Source organism: Vidua macroura, chromosome 1, assembly GCF_024509145.1.
Source record: "Vidua macroura isolate BioBank_ID:100142 chromosome 1, ASM2450914v1, whole genome shotgun sequence".
Taxonomy (NCBI): Eukaryota; Metazoa; Chordata; class Aves; order Passeriformes; family Viduidae; genus Vidua; species Vidua macroura.
Window position 1 is genome coordinate 43,939,611 of NC_071571.1, and position 25,326 is coordinate 43,964,936.

Here is a 25,326-nt window from a genome sequence, read left to right on the forward strand (position 1 = left end):
ACTTTAAAAGAATCAAATCCCTCACATTCATTCTAAATCCCTTCTGACAATTCCTTCAGGTCATCCTGATGGCAGGTTGCAGAGCTCACTGACAAAAGATCTGCTGCACTAAAGTAGGAAATCAGAAACACAAAGTACAGCCTTGCACATAAAGACAAGCTGCTTTCCTGTTCTCTCACCTGGAGACCCCACGGCTCAGGTGCCTTGTCCCTTCCCCAAGCAGCAAAAGGTTTGTTCTACCCAGCCCAGAGTGAGTCTCCAGGTTGCACAGGGCTTAAATGCTTGTAGCTCAGTCTTGGATCTGCAACAAATACCAATGCAAACCCTTTCTAGAAAAGAGTATTCAGCAGCTAGAAAATAAACATAAAATACACCTTGGCCTTCAAAACAAAAAAGAAGTAAATTAAATAGACTTCAGTGTTACATGTATTCTTCCAGACAACTCCACTGGTCCTGTGTAACTGGATGCTGTGCTCTTCTGTTCAAACTGACTGTAGTAATTCCAGGTGCTTAAATACAGTTCTTCAGGTTCCATGAGAGCACTTTTGCCCAGACTAACACAATGCACTTACATATGTTAAGTTCCATAAATGAAGACGCAGACCCACTGTTACTGAAAAGGTCAAAGACTTAGTCAAGTATTCTGGTTGTCTGACTAAGAACATTTCTAGCTGCCAGAAACTGAAGTCTTTTTCTGGCTCTGGATCCTGTCACAGACTCAAATAGGGAACATGGTCAAGACCAACTTCACCTCTTGGGTAACAGAATTGTTTCTACAGTTGCTGAACAGATTCATTAGCATTCAGAAAGGCAGCAACAGCACCTGCAATCTATAGAAATAATTTCTTACACTCTCTATTAATACAAAAATTTACAAGCCAGTTCTTTTTGTCCTGTTTCTCTCTTCCCTTCCAATACAAAATACCAAAAGATCAAAAAATAATGTAAAAATCTAAGTCTGTTACTATAAGGGAAATGCAATGGAATTCTCACCAAGTGGTATTTTCACCACAACACACAGATAAAAGATGTGATAAACATTTTACAAATGATTTCTAAATTATTATTATACAACCGTGTCCACAGACAAAACCACTAGTCTAGTGATAGAATAGTTTGGACATGTTAAAGTATGTTTTGGATGAATTTTTGCTATATTTTTAGATGCTACTGGTAGCCAAAGCAATCTTTCCTATAAGTATTACTGCAAATTTATTTTAATCTCAGGACAAGTTAGAAGTGAAACTCAAAGCTTTAATTTTTTGGGCAAGAATGAAAAAATATAAATATGAATTTAAAAATGTACAAATTAAAAACAGAGAATATGCTTAGTGTATTCTGGATCGCTTGACTCTGCTCATTTCTCCCAGTGCTTTTCTTTTCTGGGATGATCCAATTCCAAGATCTGAGTTATTCTGAAGGTAAGACTCAGCTTCTGGCAGGCAATAAGACTCCATAGGGGGAGGTGGATCCTTCAGTACAGAAAGAAAAAAAAAGAATGGGTCAGCTCAAGAAGAGCAGCTTCTGAGATAACAGCAACAGCTCATTAGTTGTCTAAAACTGAAACAACAAAACAAACATTATACAGCTACATTTTAAATACATTTTGCGAGCAGCTCCCTAGCCTGCAAGAGATCCCATTGCCAGCACCAGAACAAGTCATGTTAGAGCATAAATTTGAGGCCACAGATCAAAGCCCTGAGCACAGGTACCTTGTGGCCACAATTCCTGGCAAAGGAGGCCCGTGACTGGTAGAGAAGCCATCCCCTGCAGGGGGCTGGGGCAGTGTGGCAGGTGGGGAGCCCGGGGTGTGCCCACCTGGATGAGGTAGTCAGCGATGTACTCAGGTTTGAGGCAGTTCACTCCCTGGGCTGCTGCCTCTGCCACGTTCACCCTGGAGTCATCTGGCTTCAGCTTACTGAAGTCGGCAAAGAGATGAGTTGCTTCTTTAAACAGAGCTGCAGAATGGCCAGAGAAGACCTATAGACAAAACACGACCCACAAAAGTTTAGTTGTGTTTCTTCCCCAAGACAAACACTGTCCATGACCTTTACTTTCACTCATCAAACTAACAGAAACCAGTGGGAAATCAAATAGTATTTACAGCTGCATTCTGTACCATCACATACCTGTCCAAAGGGTGATTCTTCCCATCAGAGCAGGGTACAGAAATTCTATCCTCAGTTCCCACCAGCAGTACTGATTTGTGTAACCTCAGATAAGCTGCTCTGCCTGACCACTTGCAAAGTGAAGATGACAAAGCTTTTTCCTCCCACCCTTTGACCATGTCTCAGCTACCCTGTATAAGCAATTTTGTTCATTAAGACCTTTTACTCACATGAAAAATGCCCAGCACAGAGTTAAACAGAAAGAAAAAAATAATGAAACAAACCTATATGTATTTCATTATTTTTTTTCAAACAACTACATACTTTTGCTCCTCCTGACTGAAGAAGGCGCCTGAATCCTGCTTCCTTGGTTTGATCAACATTCAGGATCACTTTCCAGCCACTGAAAGCTCCCTAGATAAATGACAATTCAGTCAAAAGCATGCTGGTACTGAAAAAGTACAAAGATTTAATGGGTCTATAATTTATCCCTTTTGAGAATATCCATCAGATGAAGACCTGCAATTACCTAGTTTTGCCTTTAAGCATGCCAGAAAAAAAATCCACAGAACATACAGCTACCAGCCCCCTCTAAGGAAAGACCCTTGCAGAGAGTGCGCTTTCCAAAACACCAGACACTGAAAATTTATTTAAAAAACCCTCAGTAACTTGGAAATATCTTCCCCTGTTCCCCCAGGATGTACTTGGTTACAGTAACAGCACAGAGGGCCAACTGGCTGCCTCCTAGGAACACTCAGTGTGGTTTCCACATAGGCAAAGGGTGTGGGGGATTTGTTACAAGCATTCCTTTTAAAAAGGTTACTGTAAAACAAACACCAGATTTTTCCTGACATAACTGAAACATCATCTTTCAATGAATCCTCAACTGTAGTGCCTTATTTGAGAGGAGTTGAAAGGCTTTGGGGAGTTCAAGTCTCTTCCAAAAATCTCATTGAAAGAATATGAAACCAATAACCAGTTTTGGTTTCCTAACAGAGCTGAGTTAGGTTAGCTCTCCCGTCAGAGCTCTGAAGAATAAACATAATCTTCCTGGCTGAGGGACATTTACATACATAAGTAGCCACATTGCAGCCTTGCAAAACATGAACACTGGTTCAAAGGAGACTAAGACTTTTAATATACCATCACAGAAACTATTAAAAAAAACAAAATTACTTAACTAGAATATATCAAGCCAAGACACTTTGTTCTTGATAACAAGACAGGTTACCTTCCCCTGACAGTGAAGTTTTTAGTTTCTTGGTGACAATCCCTGTCCTGTCCATCCACACTGTACAGCTTACATTACAGGAGTGTTTATATACCTCAACAACACCCGTTTCTTGCTTCCCTTTATGAATTTTTTTCCTCCACCTCATGGCTGCCAGTGCTAGCTTCTTCTGGTTTACATTGATTCCAGATAAAACATTAAGTATGGAGTTACTTCCCCACTCATAGTCTTCTTCCTGAAACAATCATATGCTTGAATTATAAAGCAGTCCTGCCAACTTTATCAGCAGAAATATAGATTTTAAAAACCCACACCAAATAGAAAATAAAACCCCCTGAAACAAATCCCATCTCATTCTAGCTATATATATATGGATTATATCTAGCCAAAACAGTTCTATGTAAAATTAGAGCTATGGCTCTGAATTGCACACATTTATCTAAATTAACTCATGTTTTCTGTGACATCAAGTCTTGCACACAACCTGATTCCTCTTGCAGTTACATCTACAACAGAATTCAACAGCAGGACAAAGCATCTCACTACACTGGATACCAGTGATTATATTTCCGCAGTGTCTTCCAAAACAATTAAAGTTAGTTTTAATGCATATAGGATATGAAGCAGTCTACAGGCATTAAAGTTAGCCTGGTCAATGTAAAAGAACTGTCTGACCCAGGAGAAGTGCAAAATTAACAATTAGGAAGGCATCAGAAGAGGCAGAGTTCAAAAATATTTACCTACATGGTTACAAAATCAAATTATTTAAAAATAATATATGTTCATTTATTGAAAGAATCAAGATTTTATTCCTGGTTTAACAAGAGCCATGTAAATTTAGCTGATAACAGTGAGAATTTACCAAAAAGTATTAAAAGACTCAATTTCAAGAAACAAATATAAAAAGCATAGGTATTTCATTTATCTTATATCAGGAGTTTGGTGCAGGGCTAGTTTTCAGACAAAGCTGGCCAAAAACCTCTCATATTTTGGATTCTCTAAAACTCCCATGGCTTGGGCACCCTAAACTAGCAATTGATTTTGTGAAGTTGTCTTTCCCTAGTAGTGCAAAACAAAAATAAATGCAAAAAAGTCAAACACACTCATGTCCTAGTGCTAGGGTGACATGCCTGAACAAAGCAGCCAGCTCCTCTACACGCCTCCAGGTAGGAACGATGAAGCACCCACTTTCCAGCTGCCATCGAAGCCAAGAATTTCTCATTCCGAAGAGGATGTCCCACAACAATGTGTGTGCAACTCGGATCAAAGTACTGTTTCTCAAGTACTATTCCACCTTGAATTGAGGAATGAATTGGATTCAAGTTATCCAAGTGTCATGCTGCACACAGAAAGGATCAACTCAAAGTGAGAATTATTTGAATTCGGACAAAAACTCGGCTCAAATCTACATGGAGAGTATTGTCATTTAAATGACATGGGCAGAAGCTGCTAGGGAGGAAGAAGCAGCCAGGAAAGAATGGCTCTGTAAAATGCCACAGCAACACAGACAGGAATGAGAGACACCAGTAGAGAGCCCATCCTGGGCACTCCCAACAGTAAAGAATGAGGTTGTTGTAAAGACAGCTAAAAGAAAACTATCAGAAGACAAAACCATTGCTGTTTTATGGCAAAACTGATTGCTCGCACAATAATAACACTATATTCAAAGAATTGCTCACAAGCACAGAAAGCCATACATTTGAGACCTCAAATCTGATGAGTCACTAACAGAAGACCTTTCTTCTCCTCAACAAGCCACAGCTGAGCAGACACATACTTATTCTTTGCATTTCACAAATATCTGGTACCTAATTTCTCAATCAGATGACAGTAATCAAATCTTTCTTGAGGATTAAGAGAAGACAGCTGAAATTTACGAAGTTTTTCTGTTTCTTCATCAGCTTTCTCATCTTCAGTAACAACCTAGAAATACAGTAACAGATTTTGAAAATAAGGCAGAACGATTAGTTGACAGCTGACTATTTCTCTGCCAAATACTCTGGGTTATTCATATATTAAGTTTTTTTTAGCTGGGAAAAGGAGAATCAAACCTGTCAGTCACTTGACAAAAAGCTTGGATCTTATCATATTATCCTTGGGTTCCTTCTTGAACATCCTCTTGGTTCCCCCTTTCTTCAGGGCACAGCTGAACTAATCTGTCATAACAAGTAATCTTTCATTCACATCCATGGAATGCCAGGTTGAACACATGAAGAAATCAGCATTGATCTATCACACTGCCTCATTCATTCACTTTCTGTCAAGTCAGAATACCATCTTCTTTGAGGGCCTTTCCACTAACATGACACGTTATACCTCTGAAGACACAGAGCTGCTGAAACTTTGAGCATCAAGTGACACACTGCAGGTGAGACTACAAGCTCATTTTCCTTTCCCTTTCCAAGTTCAAAATAAAACAGAATTTCCAACCAGGTTTTGACAGAAAAATAATTTCCCATTTGTACCTAAACATAAAATTCCAGATACCACCAAAGAAACAAAGGCCTATTTTTTTCTGTCATCCTAACACGGCTGGAGGAGTTCCAAGTAGTACACAGAGTAATTATTCACTCCAAAGCCTGCCTTAGCATTCCAGCACTAACTAATGGGACAAAAAACTTCATTTGTCTAAACAAACAAGCTTGATTTTTTTGAGCAAACATTATTTGTTAAAAATTTCAAAGGAAGGGGGAGTATTGAAAATAATAGAAAAAATGAGAATAGAACTGCACAAAAGTAATCCACCTCAAGATTTTAAATCCAGACTGCACATTTTATATTTATCATCAAATCCAAAATTTCTTTAAGTATAACTGCATCTCTCAGAACACTAATCATCATAAATATTTTTCCATTTGACAAACCTTTTCTTTGGGCTCTGGTGCCACAGGAGGGTTGGCCAGGGGGAATGCAATGCTGGGGGCCTGTGGAGTAGGGATCAAGTTATCCTTAATTGGCGTTTCGGGATCTCTACATATGGGAATCTTCAGACTTTCAGTCACATCTTCATGCCCAGCCTCAGGAACAGCTGTGAAAGTAAAGTGGTGTTGCATGACTTGCCTTTGGCAGAATACAATTATATATAAAGTAAAAGATATAATAAAAATAAAAAAATCCCCACTTCCACAGATTGTTGTACACAACATGTACAGTTTATATTTCACCTGCCTTTCATAAAGATGCTCTTCTTTATACCACAAACCACCAACAGCAATATTGCAATCATGTCCCTGAATGCCTTGCTTTAAAAAAAATACCTGAAAACCTCAAATGATCTGATTTCTTTGGCTAAACCATACTGATCTAGTTGAAACAAAAACCAGTTGAATGGAATTATCTAATTTTCTTCAACCTCCTCTAGGACAAGGTCAGTTTTCAGGGAGACTGCTGCCACAGAAACTCTGCAAGTAGAGTGAGGGAAGGAGTTGGTGACAGCAGGGAGAGAGAAATAAAGGATTCTGCTATCTCAGAACAGAAAAAAAGCAAAACAGATGAAAAAAACATCTGGTTTTGGAAGAAAAGGATGTTGCTTCCTTATTCCTAGCAACAGACTTTAGACTTCAAGAGCAGGGAACATAAATAAAGTATTTTTACCGAATCCTAACCCAAGCATATCCATCAGCAACTTGATACATTTTGTTTTTTTGGGTCTGTGAGTTAATCTTGTACCCCAAGTTTTCACCTATAAATATTTCCACTACAATAGAATAGATTTTGCGCATGGTATTCCCATTAGAATTCCACTATACTTACCTGAGGGGTTATCTGGAAACCAGCTGTAGTTGAAAAAAAAAACAAAGAAACCAAAACAACTTGGAAAATTTTTTGAAGTCTTTCAAGTTGGCTTTTTTTGGAGCCACAGCAGTCTATTTTCAGACAAATGCTGTCTTGGTGTTTAACCACAAATGAATGGGAAAGCTTCTCTTTAAAAAACAGCAACACATAATGGAGCTCAAAGATATGAAATTGTATTTCTGGCCTTTCAGAAATGCCAACCATGCTCACTTTTTTTGTAAGTAGAACTGAAATACTACTGTGTTTTAGAAGTCCCAAAGACCAAATGGATGCTGTTGCACAGAACAAGGATATTGCATTTGTAATTTTACCTATACCAGCCATCTCTGCATCAGGTACAGATCCTTTGAGGGCAGACTCATCCACGTTCTTATTGGTGTTACTCTGACCTTGCTCAAGGTACTGAGAAGGACTATTAGGCCACTGAAGGTTGCTGACAAGTCTTGCTCTCTCTTCCCTCGCAGTAGGATCATCCCAAATGATCTGCTCACTCTGGGATGGCTCTGTATTTATATCTGCCAGTGCCTGGCGGGACTGCCTAAGGGAAAAACCAAGACACCTTACAGACTCATTTTACAGAAGACTTCCATTCTAGGAGGCAATGTGGTAATGATCACATCAACTGCAGCACCCAAGTTGCCTCATTATTAAAAATTATGGCTGGGAAAGGGGAAAGTTTCAGTATAGAAGCTATTTTAGCACCCTGGCTTTATGAATCTAAGTGTCAGCATGGCTGAAAACGGGCACCCAAAATACCAGTAGATATTTTTTATTATGTGGATATTAATAAGTTATTTTAAGATCAGCATACCTTACTCTTTATTAAGCCTATTTATTTGCTAATAGGCACCAAGCTAAATGAATAATTTTGCAAGGGTTCCATTACTGTCTTACTCCATAGCAGTATTGATGGAGTTCAAATGCTATTCTCCATTTGGAGAGAAAAGAAAAATAAAAAGAGAAGAAACATTCACAGAGGTGCTTTGCAGTAATGCCTACTACTCCTTAATGCCCTATGTAAGCATTCATACACACTTTCTTCAAAATCTATAAGAACACTAAGGAATCTGAAGAGAAAGAAAATAAGCCAGTTCAAAACTTGAACATTAAAACCAATCATACTATTCTGGTTTTTATAAAAAGCAAAAGATACCCACTATGGATTAAGACAATATTCTGACTTTACCTAGCACATCCAGTTAAAGATTCTGAATTGCAGGAGAAGCAACTCCTGTACAACAGGAACAACATCAGTAGAAACACACAATATATCTGAAAACCTTGGAGATCTATTCAAATTTCAATGAATGTCTAAATACATGCAAGAACAAAACAAGATACATTTAAATACAAATCAATACCTTAGAGCTTCCAAGACCCTACTGCGGCCATTTCGCACAGACCGTGTGCTATCAGGAGTGGCTGGAGAGCCATCAAAGCTGCTCCTTGAAAGGGATCCTCTTTGCCCTTGTGGTTTCACTAGTGACGTGGCAGACATGAGCTCCTGAAGCTGCCTTTGGAAGTTCTCCCTCATTTCTAGTGCTTGGGTTAAAACTTAAGAGAAGAAACAAAACTCATAATATCACAACTCTTATACTGACACAAGTGAAAAGTGAAGAACTGCTCACTCTTTCAGTGAAAACTGAAATTCCAGTCAACCTCCCTCCTCCACCAGGACAAAGACTATACATTAAAAAGAGGAAAGTACTTGGGCAAGAATATCAAGGAAAACTACATATACCCTAAGTCACCTATTCTTAGACAAAAGGAGAGATCTCCATTTGGTTCACTTCTGAATCTCCTCATACAATCTAATTTAGATCCACAATAACACATTTAATTACATAATATATACTCCAAAACAAAGGCCTGTTACATTAAGGATGAACTTCAGTGTTTTAAAAACAAAGAACTGGCAATTAAGTATCTTCCAATGACTGGTCATGATTTTCTTGTGGGCTGTCAAGATCTTCAAAAGAGAGAGGAAAACCCTTTGCTGGCATCCAGCAGCAATAAAAGCTAGCTGTACTTGATCAGTGTATTAATATGCTACCTAAAGTTTCCAGATCTTAGCATTCAGCACCTGGAACTGCAAAGGCTCATATTGATAGTTTGATAGTCCATAAATATTCTGAAAACAGTGATTTACACTTACCTCCTTTGGATTCACTTGCTACAATTTGTTCTTCCCCTACAGTGACTGTTTCCTTTATTTGGTCAGTAGTTCCATCATCTTCAGCATCATCTTCATCCACTGGAATAATCTAAAGCCAATGAAGACAAGTAGATTTCTCAAATACCTGGTTATTTTTTTTTCTGCTTTTTAACCATGTCTGACACTTGTATAAATTCTGAAGATCATTAATCTTGCCTTAGAGTAAATCTAACCTTTCTGCTACTGCAATGACAGTAGAACAGTGAACAGTAGCATGGGTGACAACTCCTACTCTGCAGTCTTAATGTCTACTAAAGTTAGTTCACACCTTGGATCTCATTACCTAAAAGAAAAAATATCTATATATTCAAATTTGGAAAGCAAATGCTGAAATGCCTGTGTTTTCCTCCATCACCCTAGAAGATGAATATTACAAATGCAGAAAAACCGTACAGAACATCTGCAATAGCTACTATCAATGACTAGCTAAACCTGATTGAGGACATTGCTAAATTAGTATCAATGTTTTTATTACTATGTTAATATAACTATTAACTGAATTCAAATCACTTCATGGAACATGCATTCCTATCACATATCATACCTCATTTTCCTCTGTTGGTTTTCCAGTTGAAAGCGGTTTACTGTAGGAGGAGGAGAGCCTGATGTCTTGCGTTGCACTGATGTCCAAGCTCATTTTGGGATTGTAAGTGTGAGGAAAGAGAGATTCAGGAAGCCGTTTACATTCTCGGGCACTCTGTAATAACATCAGTTAATAAGAGAAAGATGAGGAACTGATGGAGATAGAAGAAACTTCATACCTAAACATAAGAGAAGTACAATAAAAACACTGTCAAAAGAAGTACTTCACACAAGGGGAAAAAATGTGGTTGCCATTCTGGGAAAAACATAGCAGAAGTGCTCAGTGGAAGAGAATTTATCTTCTCCTTATGGAGAACAATGTAAATGTACATCAGTGAAAAGAGATCACTCAATTTATTAATTAAAAGCACGATGCAAAACATCAGTCCTTATACATGTTCAGTATAAATGCATACAGAAAACCTACTGCCATATAACTGGTTTTAAGCCTTCATTTCCCTTTACTTTTCAACATGGAACAAAACAAGCTTCATACCTCTAAAAGCCAATGTTCTGAAACAATATGTATACCCCGTTCTTTAACAGATTTGTACTCCTTATTGTTATCATTCTGTCCTCCCTTATAGATGAAGTGTGTCACTGTTTCATCAAAGTACCATCTGGAAAAGAGAACAAGATACAATTTGAAGATGGAATTTCTATCAAAAAGTATCACAAATCCAGCTCAAAAATTTTCCTCTTGTTCAAGTTAAAGTAGTTTTGCCTATTTTGTTATGCCTCAATAAACAATGAGCCCACTTTCTTTGACAGAAAAGACAGCATTCAGTTTCATGATAGCACAACTTCAACGTGTTTTTAAAGCATTCCTGAAGAAAATAAAACTAAATAGGATAAATATATGGAAAATAGGAGTTTTGCTTTATGTTTTGTTTTGTTTTTATGTAAGTGGAATTTTAAAACAGTTTCTGAAAAGAATGTGTGATCCAGGACAAGAGCTTTTTCTTTTGTTGTCCAAATATTGAACTGCAAGTGAAATACTGATTCTTGCAGCTCAAAATAAACAAAAATGAGGACTGTTACTTTTTGAACTGATAGAAACAAGTATTTTGTATCTAATCCAAGTATCTTCAGCATTTCTAAGGTATTACCAAACATAAGGTAGTATGTTTGGTAGTACCATGAATAACACTTATATAAAAGTCAGTAACAAAACACATGAAGCAGATTAAGTGGAAGCAGAATTCTGTCTTAAATCAGAAATGTTAATTTGTCATTTCTCTTCATGATAACCTATTTTTCCTAAGCTTTTCTAAGAACACTGACTCAGCCGTGCTTACAATCTAGAAAATAATTTGTTTTGAGACAGGGAGAAACATACACAAATTCACATTAGATTCAAAATGTAAAATACAAAGAAAATGTTAAACCATCCAAAAGCTAGATTTTTTCAAACCAAAGGAGAAAAAAAAAAACCTGCAATTCAAGAAGACTTCTGAACAAACAGTCTTTCTGAGATGGATTTACAAAGAACACAGGGACTGGAGATATGGCAGGGAAAAATGGCTTTATTTCACACTACAAGTGGATGACTTGTAATGTTGTTTAGGATGATGAAATCTAACGTTTAGCTGTAGGAAAAGGCATAATAAGATGCAAAGACTCAAAGTTATTAGAATTCACATCAGTGCAAAAGCTCAGAAGGCACTGTATTGGCTGATACCTGTAGTCTGCTCCAAGAGAGGCTGCTACTGCATTCAGCTCCCTTTGCCTCTTACTAAGTTTTTTACTAACATATATAACAGCATCAGCTAGAGGCTTGGGCTCTTCTTCCTGGTCAAGCAGCAGGGATAAAAACAGGAGAGTCATGATTAGAAGGCTTCTGTATCAATAACAAAACTACTTTAATATTTAGTGAAGCATATAGTAAAATGTACAGTGGCAACAAAGGTAAGATAAACACACTTCCTCTGTGATGCTCCCCTACCCACGCTCAAAACCCAGCACTAGTAACATACAATGCACTAGGAGTGCCAAGACAAAGAATTCAGCCAGTGTCTCTACTCCTTTCATCACAGGCTGAACACTGAAATTAAGGAATTGTCAAACCTGATGCTACTAAGTATTTCACCATAGAGGAGTGGGAGAAGTAAAACTAAGGAGCTACAAAACAAGAAGTAGTAGCCTTCCCTTTCCAGAGGTCATTAGCTTTCTCGCCTCTCCAACAGTAAACAGTGCATTAACATGGCAAGCAATACATAAATCCTCCCTTTCCTCCTACACCTTTTTGTTTTCTCTCACTTTTCTTCTCCTATTGAGCACAGAGGAAGGCAGGAAAAGAAGACACATGCATTAATAAAGAACTCTGAACTTTCGTCCAAAACAAAATGTCTAACCCTGTTCAGCTGGAACCTGAGAATTTCTTAAGTGTGGTATCATTCCAATACTACAGAGTTTAAATTGGTACATATTTATATGCCATGTTACTTAGCAACTGCTTAATATTCAAGACAGTAGTGCAGACAGTAGAAAAAGATTTTAAAATTCTTTGCCTTCCACAAGGAAATTCCTCTATCTTACACTCCTTTAACTGTCATTGAAGAACACATAATCATATGAATTTGTATTCAAAAAGATGACAAACAACAATTCATAAATTCCTTTGTAACTTAAATCACAAAAGATAAAGCTTTTTCTTAGTTAAACCTATGCTCCAAGAACTAAACCCCCAAATATCCTACCACTTCTGGCTGTGGAGCAGCCAACTGAGGGCTGGCAGTAAGAGCTACTGCGTGAGTTGTGCTGCTTGCCAGTGCCAGTTTCAAGTTTCTGTCGATGACTTCAGAGAGAGGTGTGCTCAGTTTCCTGGTTCTTTTTTCAGGACCTCTAGGAGTTGCCAGAGCTTCCAGAGCATCCTATGAAAAAAAAAAAAAAAGAAAAAAGAAACTGACTGACTTTAATGAACACCTTACAAAATTCTCACTCAAGTACAAGTTCTACAAATACAGTAGGACTTTATACTCCTAAACCAGGACAGCAAACTACAGCTACCAAGTGCAACTGTAGAACCGCTGCACAAGAGCTGTACAAGGCAAACCCAATCTTAGAGTCTGCAGAAGCAAAACAAGAAGACAACAGTTTATTAATCTCTCTGTTCACTGAGAACACTGAGAGTTCTGACAAACACTGAGTTAATCACTGAGAACTGCCCTCAATGGAAAAGCCAGTGACCAAACCCAGGTACTCCTAACCTCAACCAACTACTTTAATGTACTTGCACCTTGCCCCATAAGAGTTGCATGTGAGTATGTGATTCTCTCTGCACCTTCAAAATACCATTTCACACTGTCCTTTTTTATATAAAAAGAGAAAGTTTAGTCTAAAGTATCTTGCTTTTGAAAATTATCAGAGTCTTCACTTCATGAAGCAGAACTAGCTAAAGAGAACACCAGATTCTTCTATGTTTGCAACAGGTTTTGTCCTACTGTGAGCAGAGGGATTAAAAAAAAAATACAGAAAAACCTGCCACAGCAGACAACCCACAAACAACCCCCCAAGAAATGTAACAACTCTGCAGGAATTCAATGCACTGATCTATAAGTTCAGGCCTTGAAATTTAAAAACAAATCTGAAGCCTTCCAAAGCATACCGGAGTCATTCAGGAGCTCTTCCACTGCAGATATTCCCTAAGTGTCAGGGTGGGTTTTTTTTGCTGCATTTTCTAGCCTAATGTGGCCTTCAGAATAAGACACTGAACCCAAAACCCCAAGCATCTTTCAGCTTGCAATAATAGATTTGTAATTGCTCTAAAGCTATTACATTAAAACATGCCATCAAAGTAGTATTTCATCAGAAAATGCAAACACTTGTTTACAAATACATGGAGCAATTCCAAGGTGCATTGTCAAATTTATCAGTCTCTAGATGCAAAGAACACAGACCGGATATTGTCTGAGGTGTAGGACACACAAGCATACGGTGCAATAAGTACAAAGGAGCTTTGCTAAGGACATAACAACACTTACTATTCAAAAAATTTAGTCCACAGGCCATTAACTAAACTATATAAATAAATGAGCCAGTTTTCCTGGCTTTGTTCAAAAGGGAAAGTCTGTGTATGAACCACATAAAAATGGGTAAAAGCACAAGTTTCTAAGTGTTGTTTAAAGTTTATGCACATCAAACAGTACTGGCCACACAGACTAAAAAGTTTGCAAAAATTACCTTTACATCAAAAGAAGGCTTGAAGAACTTGTCTTCAGAAAGGAACTTTGATGGGGTGTCAAGATTTAAAGATGGTTCTTTCTGAACTGGTCCCCTTTGTGCAACAGGAGTTGTCTTCCCAGTATGATGAGAGATTACAGCTTGGAAGGCTTTACTCTGAAACCTGTTGATATCAAGGGGGGTCACAGGTCCTTTTTTTCCAGCCTCAAGAAGATGAATAGGGTGTTCTGAATCAGAAGATTTAACAGTTGCTGGTGTCTTGCTAAGCTGAGTAATGAAACTCTCCATATCTTTAAAAGAAACAAAGAAAACAAACAAGTAAACTGGTTTTCTATTTAAACACAGACCCCACACACTCTTATTTAAACAGCAACCATGAAGAACTGAAGAGAGGGGCATCAAATTATTGCAGACTAACAAGTCTGAAGTCCTAAGATGGATCTCTCATAAATTCCTATGCAAGCTACAGAACGGCACACATGCCGAAAAGGACAAAGTTGAGACAGTGAGCTTCAATCCCAACTGACTGATAACTACAAGAGCCCACTGGCTCCACCAGATTTGCAGCAAACACACAATATCATTTCTGTAATCACAACTCAACAGCATGGTCTAATGGAAAGAATCCCTGTCCATGGCAAGGGGTTGTAACTACATGACCTTTAAGGTCTCTTCAAACTCAAACCAATCTGCAATTTTATCTTTATATTTGGAAGAATATCCTTTAGCTCTAATACTGTGAAGGTGTTAGGAAAGAAAATTTTATCACATCAGCCTTCTTTATCGTAAACAAACAGTACAATGACACAATGATATCCCCTAGCTTGCTAAGAACCAACCTTCATCCTCTGCATTTTCAACTAAGAACTTGCTTTCATCTGCCCTCTTTCCTGTCCTTGCAGACTGCAAAAGCCAAGCTACAGTGACTGCTGGCAAATTCCACTTCTTCGCAGCTTCGTACTTGGAGCCATTTGGTTCTCTCACCACAAGATGGGTGCTGGCAAACATTCCTTTTTTCACACTGGCTTTCCGCACAAAGAATTCTTGGACTCTGCAATTAGGTTGATAAAACATTAATTTAGTCGTAAACATTAATCTAGGGCACATTTATACTATTATAAATTGTATTCTCACAACAGAAAAAGAACCAATGCAAGTAGATATTTAAGGCAACCCACTTTGCATTTTACAGCCTAACCTGCAGCAAAGAAAAAAAGCCAAAAATACCTCCCAAAAAAACCCCAAAACAACAACCAAAAAATGTTCCACAGTAATGTTTCGCTTCTACCAGCACTGAAAACACTATTTCTCACATTCCAGCAATCCTCCAGCAATACCCCATTTTCAAATCATACGCTGGGCCTAACATTCTTCAGCAAGATGAAAAGGCTTGCTTCCCTTCCGGAGTCAATAAGCCTCACTTCCAAATGAACAACTGTTTTCTTTATATTACAGTTTTTCTCTTATCATCAAAGACACAATCTTGCAAAAAGATGACAGGATTGAGAACTCATCAGCAAAGAACAGGCTACAAATCACATCAAATGATACTTACTCTAAGCTACACTATTTTGCCATGTCATGACTAAACATGCTTTTATTAAAGTTTTTCAAAGATTTTGGTGAACTCTAAGCAAATAGAGTATCATTTCTTAGGAGCTGGGATACTGAATGGGGTTCACCATGCTTATGAGGCTGAGTCAGATAGTACTGAAGTGGTCCTTTCCTAGACAACCAAAAAGCAACTTGGAAAGCCACATCTGAAAACTTGACTTTCATTGATTGGTTCAAGAATAGAATAAAAACTTGCTGAGACTCAGTTAATGAGAAAAAAGAAAATGAGCATATTCTGGTAGAAATTAGACAGTGTGAGTACTGACCATATTTCCTTAAAAGAGAGCAAAATTCATGACCTACATAATGACATCTCATTGCTTCAGCACCAGGTTTTGTAAATCAATGGAACTCAAAAGAGCTTTAACTCAATATTTGTACAGAAGAAATTGCTAACGGCAGCATATTGGCTCTTGAAGAACAAGGAGAAACTGTGACAGGAGAAGTACCTGGCTCCCAGCAGTTCTGCCAGATAAACAAGAGAGTCCCTCTCTGCACCTGTGAACTGGCTAAAAGAAAGAACACAATCTTCCAGAGGGGTAGCTCCTTCCATTACCAAGACTGGTGTGAAAAGTGGATTGGATTGGAGATCTAAAAGAGCCTGCTGTTCCACACATGTTATCTTGAAGAAAGTGAAAGACAAAAAAATGTCAATCAAGCCAAACAGTAACAAAGCCAACAAGATTTCAGCAACTCTACAACAGCATTTATGGACTTAACAATGAGCAATCATGTTTCCATTATCACACCTGAGACAAATTATTTCCCATTGGATCGGACAAACTTTTATTAGACCATGTCTATTTTGTCAAGGTTGACATACTGAAGCATTATTCAGAACTTTTCAGTTACTGAAGTTCCAACCCTACAGGTGCCCATAAAAATGGAGGTCTCCAGTTCAGTAATTGATCTGAGAGGTCTGTGTAGACATACTTCACAGGAAGTTACCTACTACTGAAAGTTACTAACAGCAGGTAGTCTATATGGTTAATATTCTTTGACTTTTAAGCTATAGAGACTTGCTCTTCTGCCACAAATTAAAAAGAAAAAAAGCCATAAAAAGAATGAAACAAACAAAAATATCAAATCATTATTAGTCCATTAAGCAAATAGGGCACCATTTGTTTGAAACAAACAAAAAATATCAAAAGTCAACTATCAAAAGTCAAACAAAATATCAAAAAATATCAAAAGTCAACTAGCTCCTTCTACAGTTCATTTAGACAGAATTCTGTCAGACCTCATATAAGCCTGGGTCATGACAACACAGTTCTATTTAACGGTCTTGTGGAAAACGAAGTGAAACAGATAAGACACCCTTCAGATGCAGAGGCTTTAATGAAGGCTTTTGTTTAGCACATTTCAAATGAAATTAGGCTAATAGCTCAGTATCTTCTTTATATTTAAACCATTAATAACTCCATTCTGACAAGACAAATTTCTAATACAGACACCTGTTTATTTGGGAATTGAAAAAGTGTTAACTCCCTTACCAGCCATGTATTTGTGACGACGTCACCAACAGTTGCCTTCACGGTGCACCCTAATAAAGGTACCACAGCATAGTCTGCAATGGTTCTGCTTTGCAGTGGCAGAACTTCCCCAGCATTCTCCTTTATAATATCTGTAATGCAGGACTCATCCTCTTCACCAAAACCCAGAAGAAGAAATCGCTTCCTGAAAAATAACCCTCCTTCAGCCACTGCAGAAGACTCTGCCAAAGACCCATTACAGACAGAAGGTTGGTTCTCTCTTTGGGCAGTCAAGTTAGTAACATCACTGAAGGTTCTGGATGTTTGTTTTTCAACGTCATCTGAAAGGTTAAAGAAAAAAAAAAAAAGAACCAAGTGTAATAATTGTTTGACAAGAACATCAAAGACAACCCAAAACAGTTTCATGATGAAATTACAGGATCGTGCTGTTTTCAGCCAAGTTTTATTTTAAAACTGTTCTATATGGGCCTATTTAAATTTGAATTTTGAAACACAGAGTAGAAGTTAACTTCCTAGATGTGAATGTATATTTAATAAGGAAATACTGCAAGCTCAATGCCAATTATGAGCAGTTAAACTTTCTACAGTATGCTGAACCTAGAACATACCTAGTGTAGAACAGTTATTAACATATTGAGAGAGGAAGTCATCTTCCACAGTTTGCTGGTGCTTCATAATGTTCACAGCATCTTTCTTCAAGAGACTGTTTTTTTTGGGAAAAATTGACTTAATTCCAGGTTGTTCTAAAATTGGATTCTCTAACAGCTGGTAGTTTAGAGGGATATAGTGTTCCACTGGACACAGACAACCTTTACCAAATGATTCCAGCAACCACTTTGCTGTCACTATATGAGGCCTATAAAATAAAATGTTATAGAAACAAGTCAAAGCAGGTTTCAGACCAAAAAAACACAGTATATACACACACATACAAAGCCTGTAACTCTAATCCCTGAATTCTTTCAGTCTGAGAACAGAGCATTTCATAATTATTTTCTGTAACATAAATTATATCTGCCACTGCTGCATTGCCAAGTTCTTCCTCCTCAATGCACTAACAAATACACATTAACACCTCTTTTCACCAATAAGAATACTTGCTCTTCTCCTCTTTGAGGTCACCCATGGTTACTCAAAGATATTGTACTGAAAAGCACATGTGGACATACTTATTACTACTAGCTATAAGTCTTCTCATTTAAATCAAGAACTACTTAATATTTTCAAATCAATATGTGATTCCAAAGAATCATACAATGGTTTGGAAGGAAACTTAAAGATCATCTAGATCCAAACCCCCCTGCCATGAGCAGGGGACACCTTTGACTAGACTACGTTGCTTCAACCTGGCCTTGGACACTTAAAGGGATGGGGCACCATAGCTTCTCTGAGCAACCAGAGAAGCCTCACCACCCTCACAGTAAAGAATTTCTTTCTAATATCTAAACTAAACCTCCCCTCTTTCAGTTTAAGGTTACTCCCCCCTGTCCTGTCTCTATATGTCCTTCCCAAAAGTTCCTCTCCATTTCCCTTGTAGGCTCCCTTCAGGTACTGGAAGGCCACAATTAGGTCACCCCAAATCCTTCTCAAACTAATCCTCTCAGCCTGTTTTGGCAGGAGAGGTGCTTCATCCCTCTCACCATATTGGTGGCCCTCCTCTGAACTCACTCCAACATTCTGATGCATTTTCTGTGCTGGGGACCCCAGAAGTGGCGGGAGAAAGAAAACAAGGCATAATTAGACCTTAAGCAACACAGTTATCATAACCTGTGAGCTGTCTTGTCCAAAAAGTGTTTCAGCTCATCATTATTTTCCCCCACAATGACATGAGTAACATCTTCATTAAGTTGATTAAATCGAACGCCACCACCGCAATTAATAAGCCTTCTCATCTTGTCCAACTTCCTGCCACTGAAGCCAGAGAGATAGATCTACAAAGAGAACAGAGCAACAAATAAAGCCTTAAAAATGTAAAAAAACAAAAAAAAAAATTAGAATGTTTTGGTATAATTTGTTTCAATTGCTGCACAACACAGAAAGTAGTGCTGCAGCTTCTGAGAAGCAGCAAAAAAAAGTTAAGCATTTAAAAGATTAATTTAGCTTTGCAAATTAATCTAGCAAAGTTTCAATGTTTACTAATGGAATGAACCCATGAAATTGCATAAACAATAATAAAAAAACCCAAACCCAAATAAACCCACACACTTATTCTAGAACCCATTCACTCTAATGTTTAAATACAGATGCCTACGAATATAAACTTTTATACTTCTACTATATTTTAAAATAATTATACTCACACAGATATGCAGACACACACACACAAACAAGCACATGGACAGAAAATAAATCTGGTATTTGTTGCTGACCATGGAAAAGTGCCAGTGCTTCAACATAGCTCCTTTTGCATTGTAAAAACTGAACATTTCAAAGTATACACTGTTAAACATACTCGACACCCATCTAACAAATCTTCAGCAGCTTGAAAAGAACTTATGTCCAAGTTTTCCAGCTCATCAGAAACAGGATCCAGTCTGCTGCTTGTAGCTGAACTACATGCAGTTTCATTAACACCACTCAAATTGATATTGGAAATGTGGCTGACATCCGAAAAGGCATGATCTTTAAATAAAAAAAAAAAAAAAAAATTAAAAAGGAGGCATTATATTTGGCTCAGGTCTCTCCACTGCTTCACTAAAGGAAATACAAACTTACCACTTACAATTTTGTGGTGCTGTAAGGAAATGTTAAGCTTGAAAAAATAAAAATACTAGGTAAGTAAAACCTTAGCTAAACCAAGGGGTTTCTTTACACACAGATTGAGCATCATCTTACTAGAAAGAGTGCTGATACACTTTCTATTTATTTCCTAGGTGATGACACCTATGACACAGCAGCCAATGAGATTCGTTTTCAAAGCTGTTATTCCAGTTTTGTGGATATCTAGTAGAAATACTTTTAAAATTAAACAGGACTCTTTATTTTAGAGAAACCATCTCTAATTTAAGAGGAGTCAGCATCAGGTGGATGCACTTTAAAGCTGGCTGTATCTTTTAGGCTACCATGTGTGCTTACAAAATACTTTTAACTGTCCTTCTGTTAATAGCATGGAATAAATAAAAGCAAGTGTATGAAGAAAAATTAAATAGAAAAAGATTAATAAAAACTTATTTATTTCCCCCCCACCCCTAAGACTGTTGTGAGATTAAACTCATTATAAACACTTGTTTTAAACTGAAATGTATGAACAATTGTGCTTCTGTAGGACTTACAGATATACACCACTGGTTCCCAAGCAGACAATCGTACACCTTATTCAAGTTTACTTTTTTAACAATCATCCACACACTTTAAGTCTATGCATGCTGGAATATTCAATGTGCATAAAAGCAATCTGTTATGTTTTAAGTTTAAGCTGAATCTAGAACCCAAACTATCAAACCACTATTTATATAAAAAAGCAAGCAACTTACTAATCTCAAAATATTTCTTCCTCCTTAACACAAATGTTTCCTACATTATTGAAATACACTTTAAAATATCTTACGTACTGGGAGGCTTGCTGGTGTCGTTTGTAGGTGTTGACGTACTGGGTGCATTACTCAGTTTTGATCCAGCCTCTATTTTATACATCGTCTCATCCTGACAGAAGCCTTTCTTGATGCTGTCAGAAAACCACTGCACAGACACACAGTGCACATTCCACTTTTTGGCACATTCATACTTCTGACCTTTGAGATGAAACCAAAAATAAAAAAAAAAAATAGTCACAATCATTAAAAGATTAAAGCATCAAACAGTGATTGCTGAAAGATGGCTGGACATTAAGAAAATTTAGAAATTCAAATAACTGATTTTAATGGACAAATTATGTTATAATAGACTGTTGATGAGCTAATTATTCTGCAATTAAAGTTAGAGAAGAAAAATCTCACGGATGGCTAACCCATGGTACGACAAGGCATTAAAGAAACAAAAAAGGAAAAACAGGCTTTAAAGCTTTCAAGCACACAAAAGGGGAAAAAGTCCCAGCATATTTCACTGTCAGCAAAGAGAGGGAAATCAAGGCAAAAAAGAAAACCCTTCCTTTCTTCTCACAATAAAACTAAAATCCTTTCAATCTTCCCAAGAGAAAGGAAAAGGAGCTTTCATTTTACCTTAGTAGGGAATTTGGAAGGCACAAAGAATAATCAGTTAAAAAACATCAGTCCACAACACAATTTCAATCACAGTACAAATTAAGTCCTATCCTGCTCTCCCCAAAAGTTTTTCTTTTCTTTATTCCCTCTAGGATTCTCCCTTTTCCTTTCTTTAAATGCCATCCATATCTCTGTATTTTTTTCCTCTTTTGTTCTCTTTCTCATGTCTTTACACCAAAGCAAAGGTGCCCTGTGTTACTCTTTCCATCAACAGTGATTCCCCAGATAGAAGTAGTAAGAGCAACACTGTAGAAGACACAGAGGCATTTCAAGCTCCTGTGCTTACACACCTTCACACTACTTCAACTCCAGGACTGAAAACCGCATTTATTCTGTCAGTTTTACCTTTTGGCTCTTGAACTATGAGGTGAGTGCATTCATTCATCTTGAGCTGTCCCGTGTACTGCCCACCGTGCTCAGCAGTGAGGCGCTGCACTTCTTTCCTGTCAGAGCTGCTTAAGCCAGTGACACAAATTGTGCAGCCAAGGAACACAGGACAGGCGTAGTCTTCCATGTCAACATCAGTGTACCTCATTATGCTACAGGAATGAAAGAGAGAAAGCAGTCATTTTGCAAATAAAATCAACTATGAAAAGAAATTAGTGTGTACATAAGAATTACTATTACCCAAAAATAGATCAGTTTTGTTTTTTTCATACCCTTGCTGAGATTTATCCCACAATGTCTTAACCCAAGAGGGAAGCAAAATAGGTTTCTTCAGGGAAGCAGCTACCAAGTATTTCTTGCTGCCAACTTCTCCCGCTATAAGATGAGTTACTGACACGTTGAGATCTCTGTATACACATCCACCCATCATTTGCACATATTTATGAACTTCTTCCTAGATGGGGAAAAAAAAATAGAGAAAATAATCAGGGGAAATAAGAACCTATATGGCAGTTGTGTTCACCTTGCACCAAAAACATGGATTTCAATTGTCCACAATTTCCCCTAAAAACTGCTCAAAAAATACTAACTAGATATATATGGAAGTCATAAAAAGGTAACTGTAATTTCCACTTTATTTGCATTTATGATAAGCTGAACATAATATATATCCTAAATAAAAACATGATAATTACAGTCTATGAGCAAAATTTTGCAGATGGCTGCCGTTTTAGGTAGTATTAGAAAAAAGGTATCAGAATAAATATAAAGTAAACATACATAATCATATTTGAGGTGTATTAATATGTGAATAAACTACACATAGTCTACAAGCTACAGGAAACTTGATGGATCTAGACACAGGCACAATGAGACACATATGCCCTGACTGCTGCCTTACTAATGAACAATGCAAAGCAAATATCAATGATAACCAGCTGAACAATCCATCCTTGGGAAGGTCTTACCCTCACATCCTTCTCCAGGCTGGTACAGGACACTGTGACATCAGCCATGGTCATGTTGTACACGGGATACTCAGCTCTCGGGACACACCGCTGCGACTGCATGCAGTACAGAACTACCTGTGGTCCAACAATCCTACACCCAAGCTGCAATAAAATAACAGGAAAAACAGAAAGAAAATAAGCAGGGGGTACATTGGCATCAGGAAAGCTTTCCTTCTTCCTGAATTCTGAAGAAGGCAGGGCTCTTGGTCTGCCCTCCACCTTCTCCTCTAGCACCTCCAGGTAGCTGACAGTTTTGGTTTAACTTTTAGTTCTGGATTTTCTGTACAATCCTTGAGATCTTCTGGCCTCAATAAAAGCAACTGATGCTATGGCTATGGCCAAAGAATTCCAGCTAGCGTATCTCTGTCCACTAGACAATTCCTTGCAGATCAAACCAAATCATATTTATCAGGAGATAAATAGAGTCCCAGCTCAGGGACTCCAGCAGAATCAGAACTGACCATACCCGTTTACTTTTCCAAATGTTTAAAAATAATCATTATGCTTTGCTTCCTTCATCCTGCATCCTAAATACAGGATGAAGCTCACACCGCTACACTCAGTGCAGGAGAGAACATGCAGGATACAAGTATGGATATATGAGTGCTTCTACAAAGGAAAGAATAGAGCTCAAAGTAAGTTGCTGGGTGACATACCTTTTTGAGATGACTGAAACCCACGCCACTGAAAGGATCACAAATGTAAAGTGATTTATCATTTTCTTTTATATGGAGTACTGTTTCTTCTTCAAGGATCTGGAGATGTTCTTCTGACTGGAATTCTTTTATAGACTGCAGGTAAATGATGCATACAAAAACATTTATTTAATTAGAAAATAATTAATAAAGAAGCAATCCTGTGCAAACTACACAAGTGCACGTCCTTGAAACAGCTCACAACAAAGCTACTATGCAAACAAACACGTAGTGGCAGAAGAAAGGGCTAAAACACCTCTTCATCACAATATTCTGACTTAAATATTTGGCACAGAAGCCTTCAGGACCTGATGCTGCCATATGGTGCCTTTGGCTCCCACTAACCTCCCAAGGTGTAAAACAATCCAGAGTGTCCTTCCAAACTTTGTGCTTAGATGAGTGACTTCCATCCAGGCCTTCCAGGCTACATGTCCCTTCCCTACATGTGACCAGGTTTTGAAATTGAAGCTATTTCATGAAGTTCTCCAATAAAACTGTTCTTGTTCAACAAGCTTTATTACACACTAGGCACCCCGCTATAGAAGCAGATTTCCAGGTGTAAGTTAGCTTATTGTATGGCACACGCAGCAAACTCCAACACAGAAATCACATGCCAGTTCCCCAAGTTCACCCAGGTGACCAGACCCACTTACCTCAAGAGCTTTAGAAAAATACTCCGAGCTCCCGGAAGACTTTATGAACTTCACAAAAAACGGGTCCTTACTATTTCTCATCCTTCAACTAAGAAGCAAAACCCAGTGAGCGCCCTGACATTCCCGCCGCAGCCCAGAAGCCCTCTCGCCCCTGTGTCCCTGTCCCCGCCGGGCCACGGGCCCAGCACACGCCGTCCGGCTTCGGCGGCACCGACTTCAAACGGGCACGGAGGGGCGGGGACTGGCCGAGAAGCCCCTTCTCCAACGGAAGGCCCCTTCCCCACCGGGAGGCCCGTTCCCCACGGGGCCCCAGGCCCGCACGGAAGGGTTCCTGCTGGGCACCGGTGCCCGGCGCTCCCGGCCCCGACAGACCCAGCCCGGCCGCAGCCGCGCCGGCCCAGCCCCTCACCCGCGCGGGAAAGCGGCGCTGCCGGCACTGCGCAGGCGCAGGCGGGGCTGACACGGGGAGGCGTGGCCAGGATGGGGACTGAGGGGGCGGGGCCTCGGCGGATGTGGGCGGGGCGGGAGCGGGGGATCCGCGTGGCTGCGCGCCCGCGCTCCGCCCGCAGGGGGCGCTGGGAGCGCGCGTGGGGGAGCGCGCGGGGCGAGCGCCTCGCTGAGGGCGCGCGGGAGCGCTGGGAGGGACGGGAGGGGAACTTAGGGAATCACGGAGGGATAACGTGGTGGGAGGTACCTGAAGGAGCATTTAGCCCCAGCCTCCCCTGCATGGGCAGGGGCACGTCCCACTGAATACCCTATACCCTCTCCTGGCACTGAGCGCTGCCAGGGATGGGACATCCACAACCATCTTGGGCAACCTGCTCCTCACCACTGTCACAGGAAAAAAATTCTTCCTAATATCTGACATGAATTTCCCCTCTTTCAATTTGTGCCCTATATATACTACTCTTTGTCCTGTCACTGCAGTTCCTAGCATGAGTCCCTCTCTGGCTTCCCTGCAGGCCCCCTTCAGATACTTTGTATTGGGTTTGCAAGGCCTGGTTAAAAACCAGGGTAGCTCGGGTGGCTTCTTTGAGCAGCCTCTAGAAGCTTCCTTCATGTCCAGCAGAGCCAACCCCTGGCGAATCCATAGGTGGATTGGGCCAATTAGAAATGGCAATAACGTCTCTGTGGTAATATATTTAAGAAGAAAGAAAACAAA

General features: G+C 38.9%; 1 protein-coding gene across 4 annotated transcripts; it reads right to left on the reverse strand.

Annotated features, from left to right (window-relative positions):
- Positions 1–1,233: 1,233 nt before the first annotated feature.
- TOPBP1 (DNA topoisomerase II binding protein 1) lies at positions 1,234–24,358 on the reverse strand. Of its 4 annotated transcripts, XM_053994731.1 has the most exons (27): positions 24,165–24,356; positions 23,473–23,607; positions 22,775–22,918; positions 22,079–22,260; positions 21,765–21,958; positions 20,772–20,951; positions 19,673–19,842; positions 18,988–19,151; positions 17,829–18,076; positions 17,221–17,540; positions 16,177–16,349; positions 14,953–15,164; positions 14,114–14,403; positions 12,631–12,804; positions 11,613–11,722; positions 10,428–10,551; positions 9,894–10,046; positions 9,290–9,398; positions 8,496–8,688; positions 7,446–7,672; positions 6,204–6,367; positions 5,148–5,262; positions 4,470–4,633; positions 3,434–3,574; positions 2,433–2,522; positions 1,819–1,980; positions 1,234–1,472 (listed from the first exon to the last, which is right to left on the reverse strand). In XM_053994731.1, the coding sequence occupies exons 1-27, from the start codon at positions 24,243–24,245 to the stop codon at positions 1,329–1,331; spliced, it is 4,563 nt and encodes a 1,520-aa protein (XP_053850706.1). In that variant the 5' UTR covers positions 24,246–24,356; the 3' UTR covers positions 1,234–1,328. The 4 variants fall into 4 exon arrangements, 3 of the variants coding, with proteins under 3 accessions (XP_053850706.1, XP_053850713.1, XP_053850722.1); XM_053994738.1 differs by lacking the exons at positions 7,446–7,672; positions 8,496–8,688 and having other exon boundaries at positions 24,165–24,357; XM_053994747.1 differs by lacking the exons at positions 1,234–1,472; positions 1,819–1,980; positions 2,433–2,522 and having other exon boundaries at positions 3,490–3,570; positions 4,466–4,633; positions 24,165–24,358.
- Between the last annotated feature and the right edge of the window lie 968 nt (positions 24,359–25,326).

Coding starts and splice junctions, on each gene's coding strand:
- TOPBP1 (XM_053994731.1), bottom strand. CDS start 24,245: ATGAGAAATAGTAAGGACCCGTTTTTTGTGAAGTTCATAAAGTCTTCC. Junction 22,919..23,472: donor GTTTCAGTCATCTCAAAAAG/GTATGTCACCCA, acceptor ATTTTATTGCAG/CTTGGGTGTAGGATTGTTGG. Junction 6,368..7,445: donor TGCAGAGATGGCTGGTATAG/GTAAAATTACAA, acceptor TTACTTTCACAG/CTGTTCCTGAGGCTGGGCAT.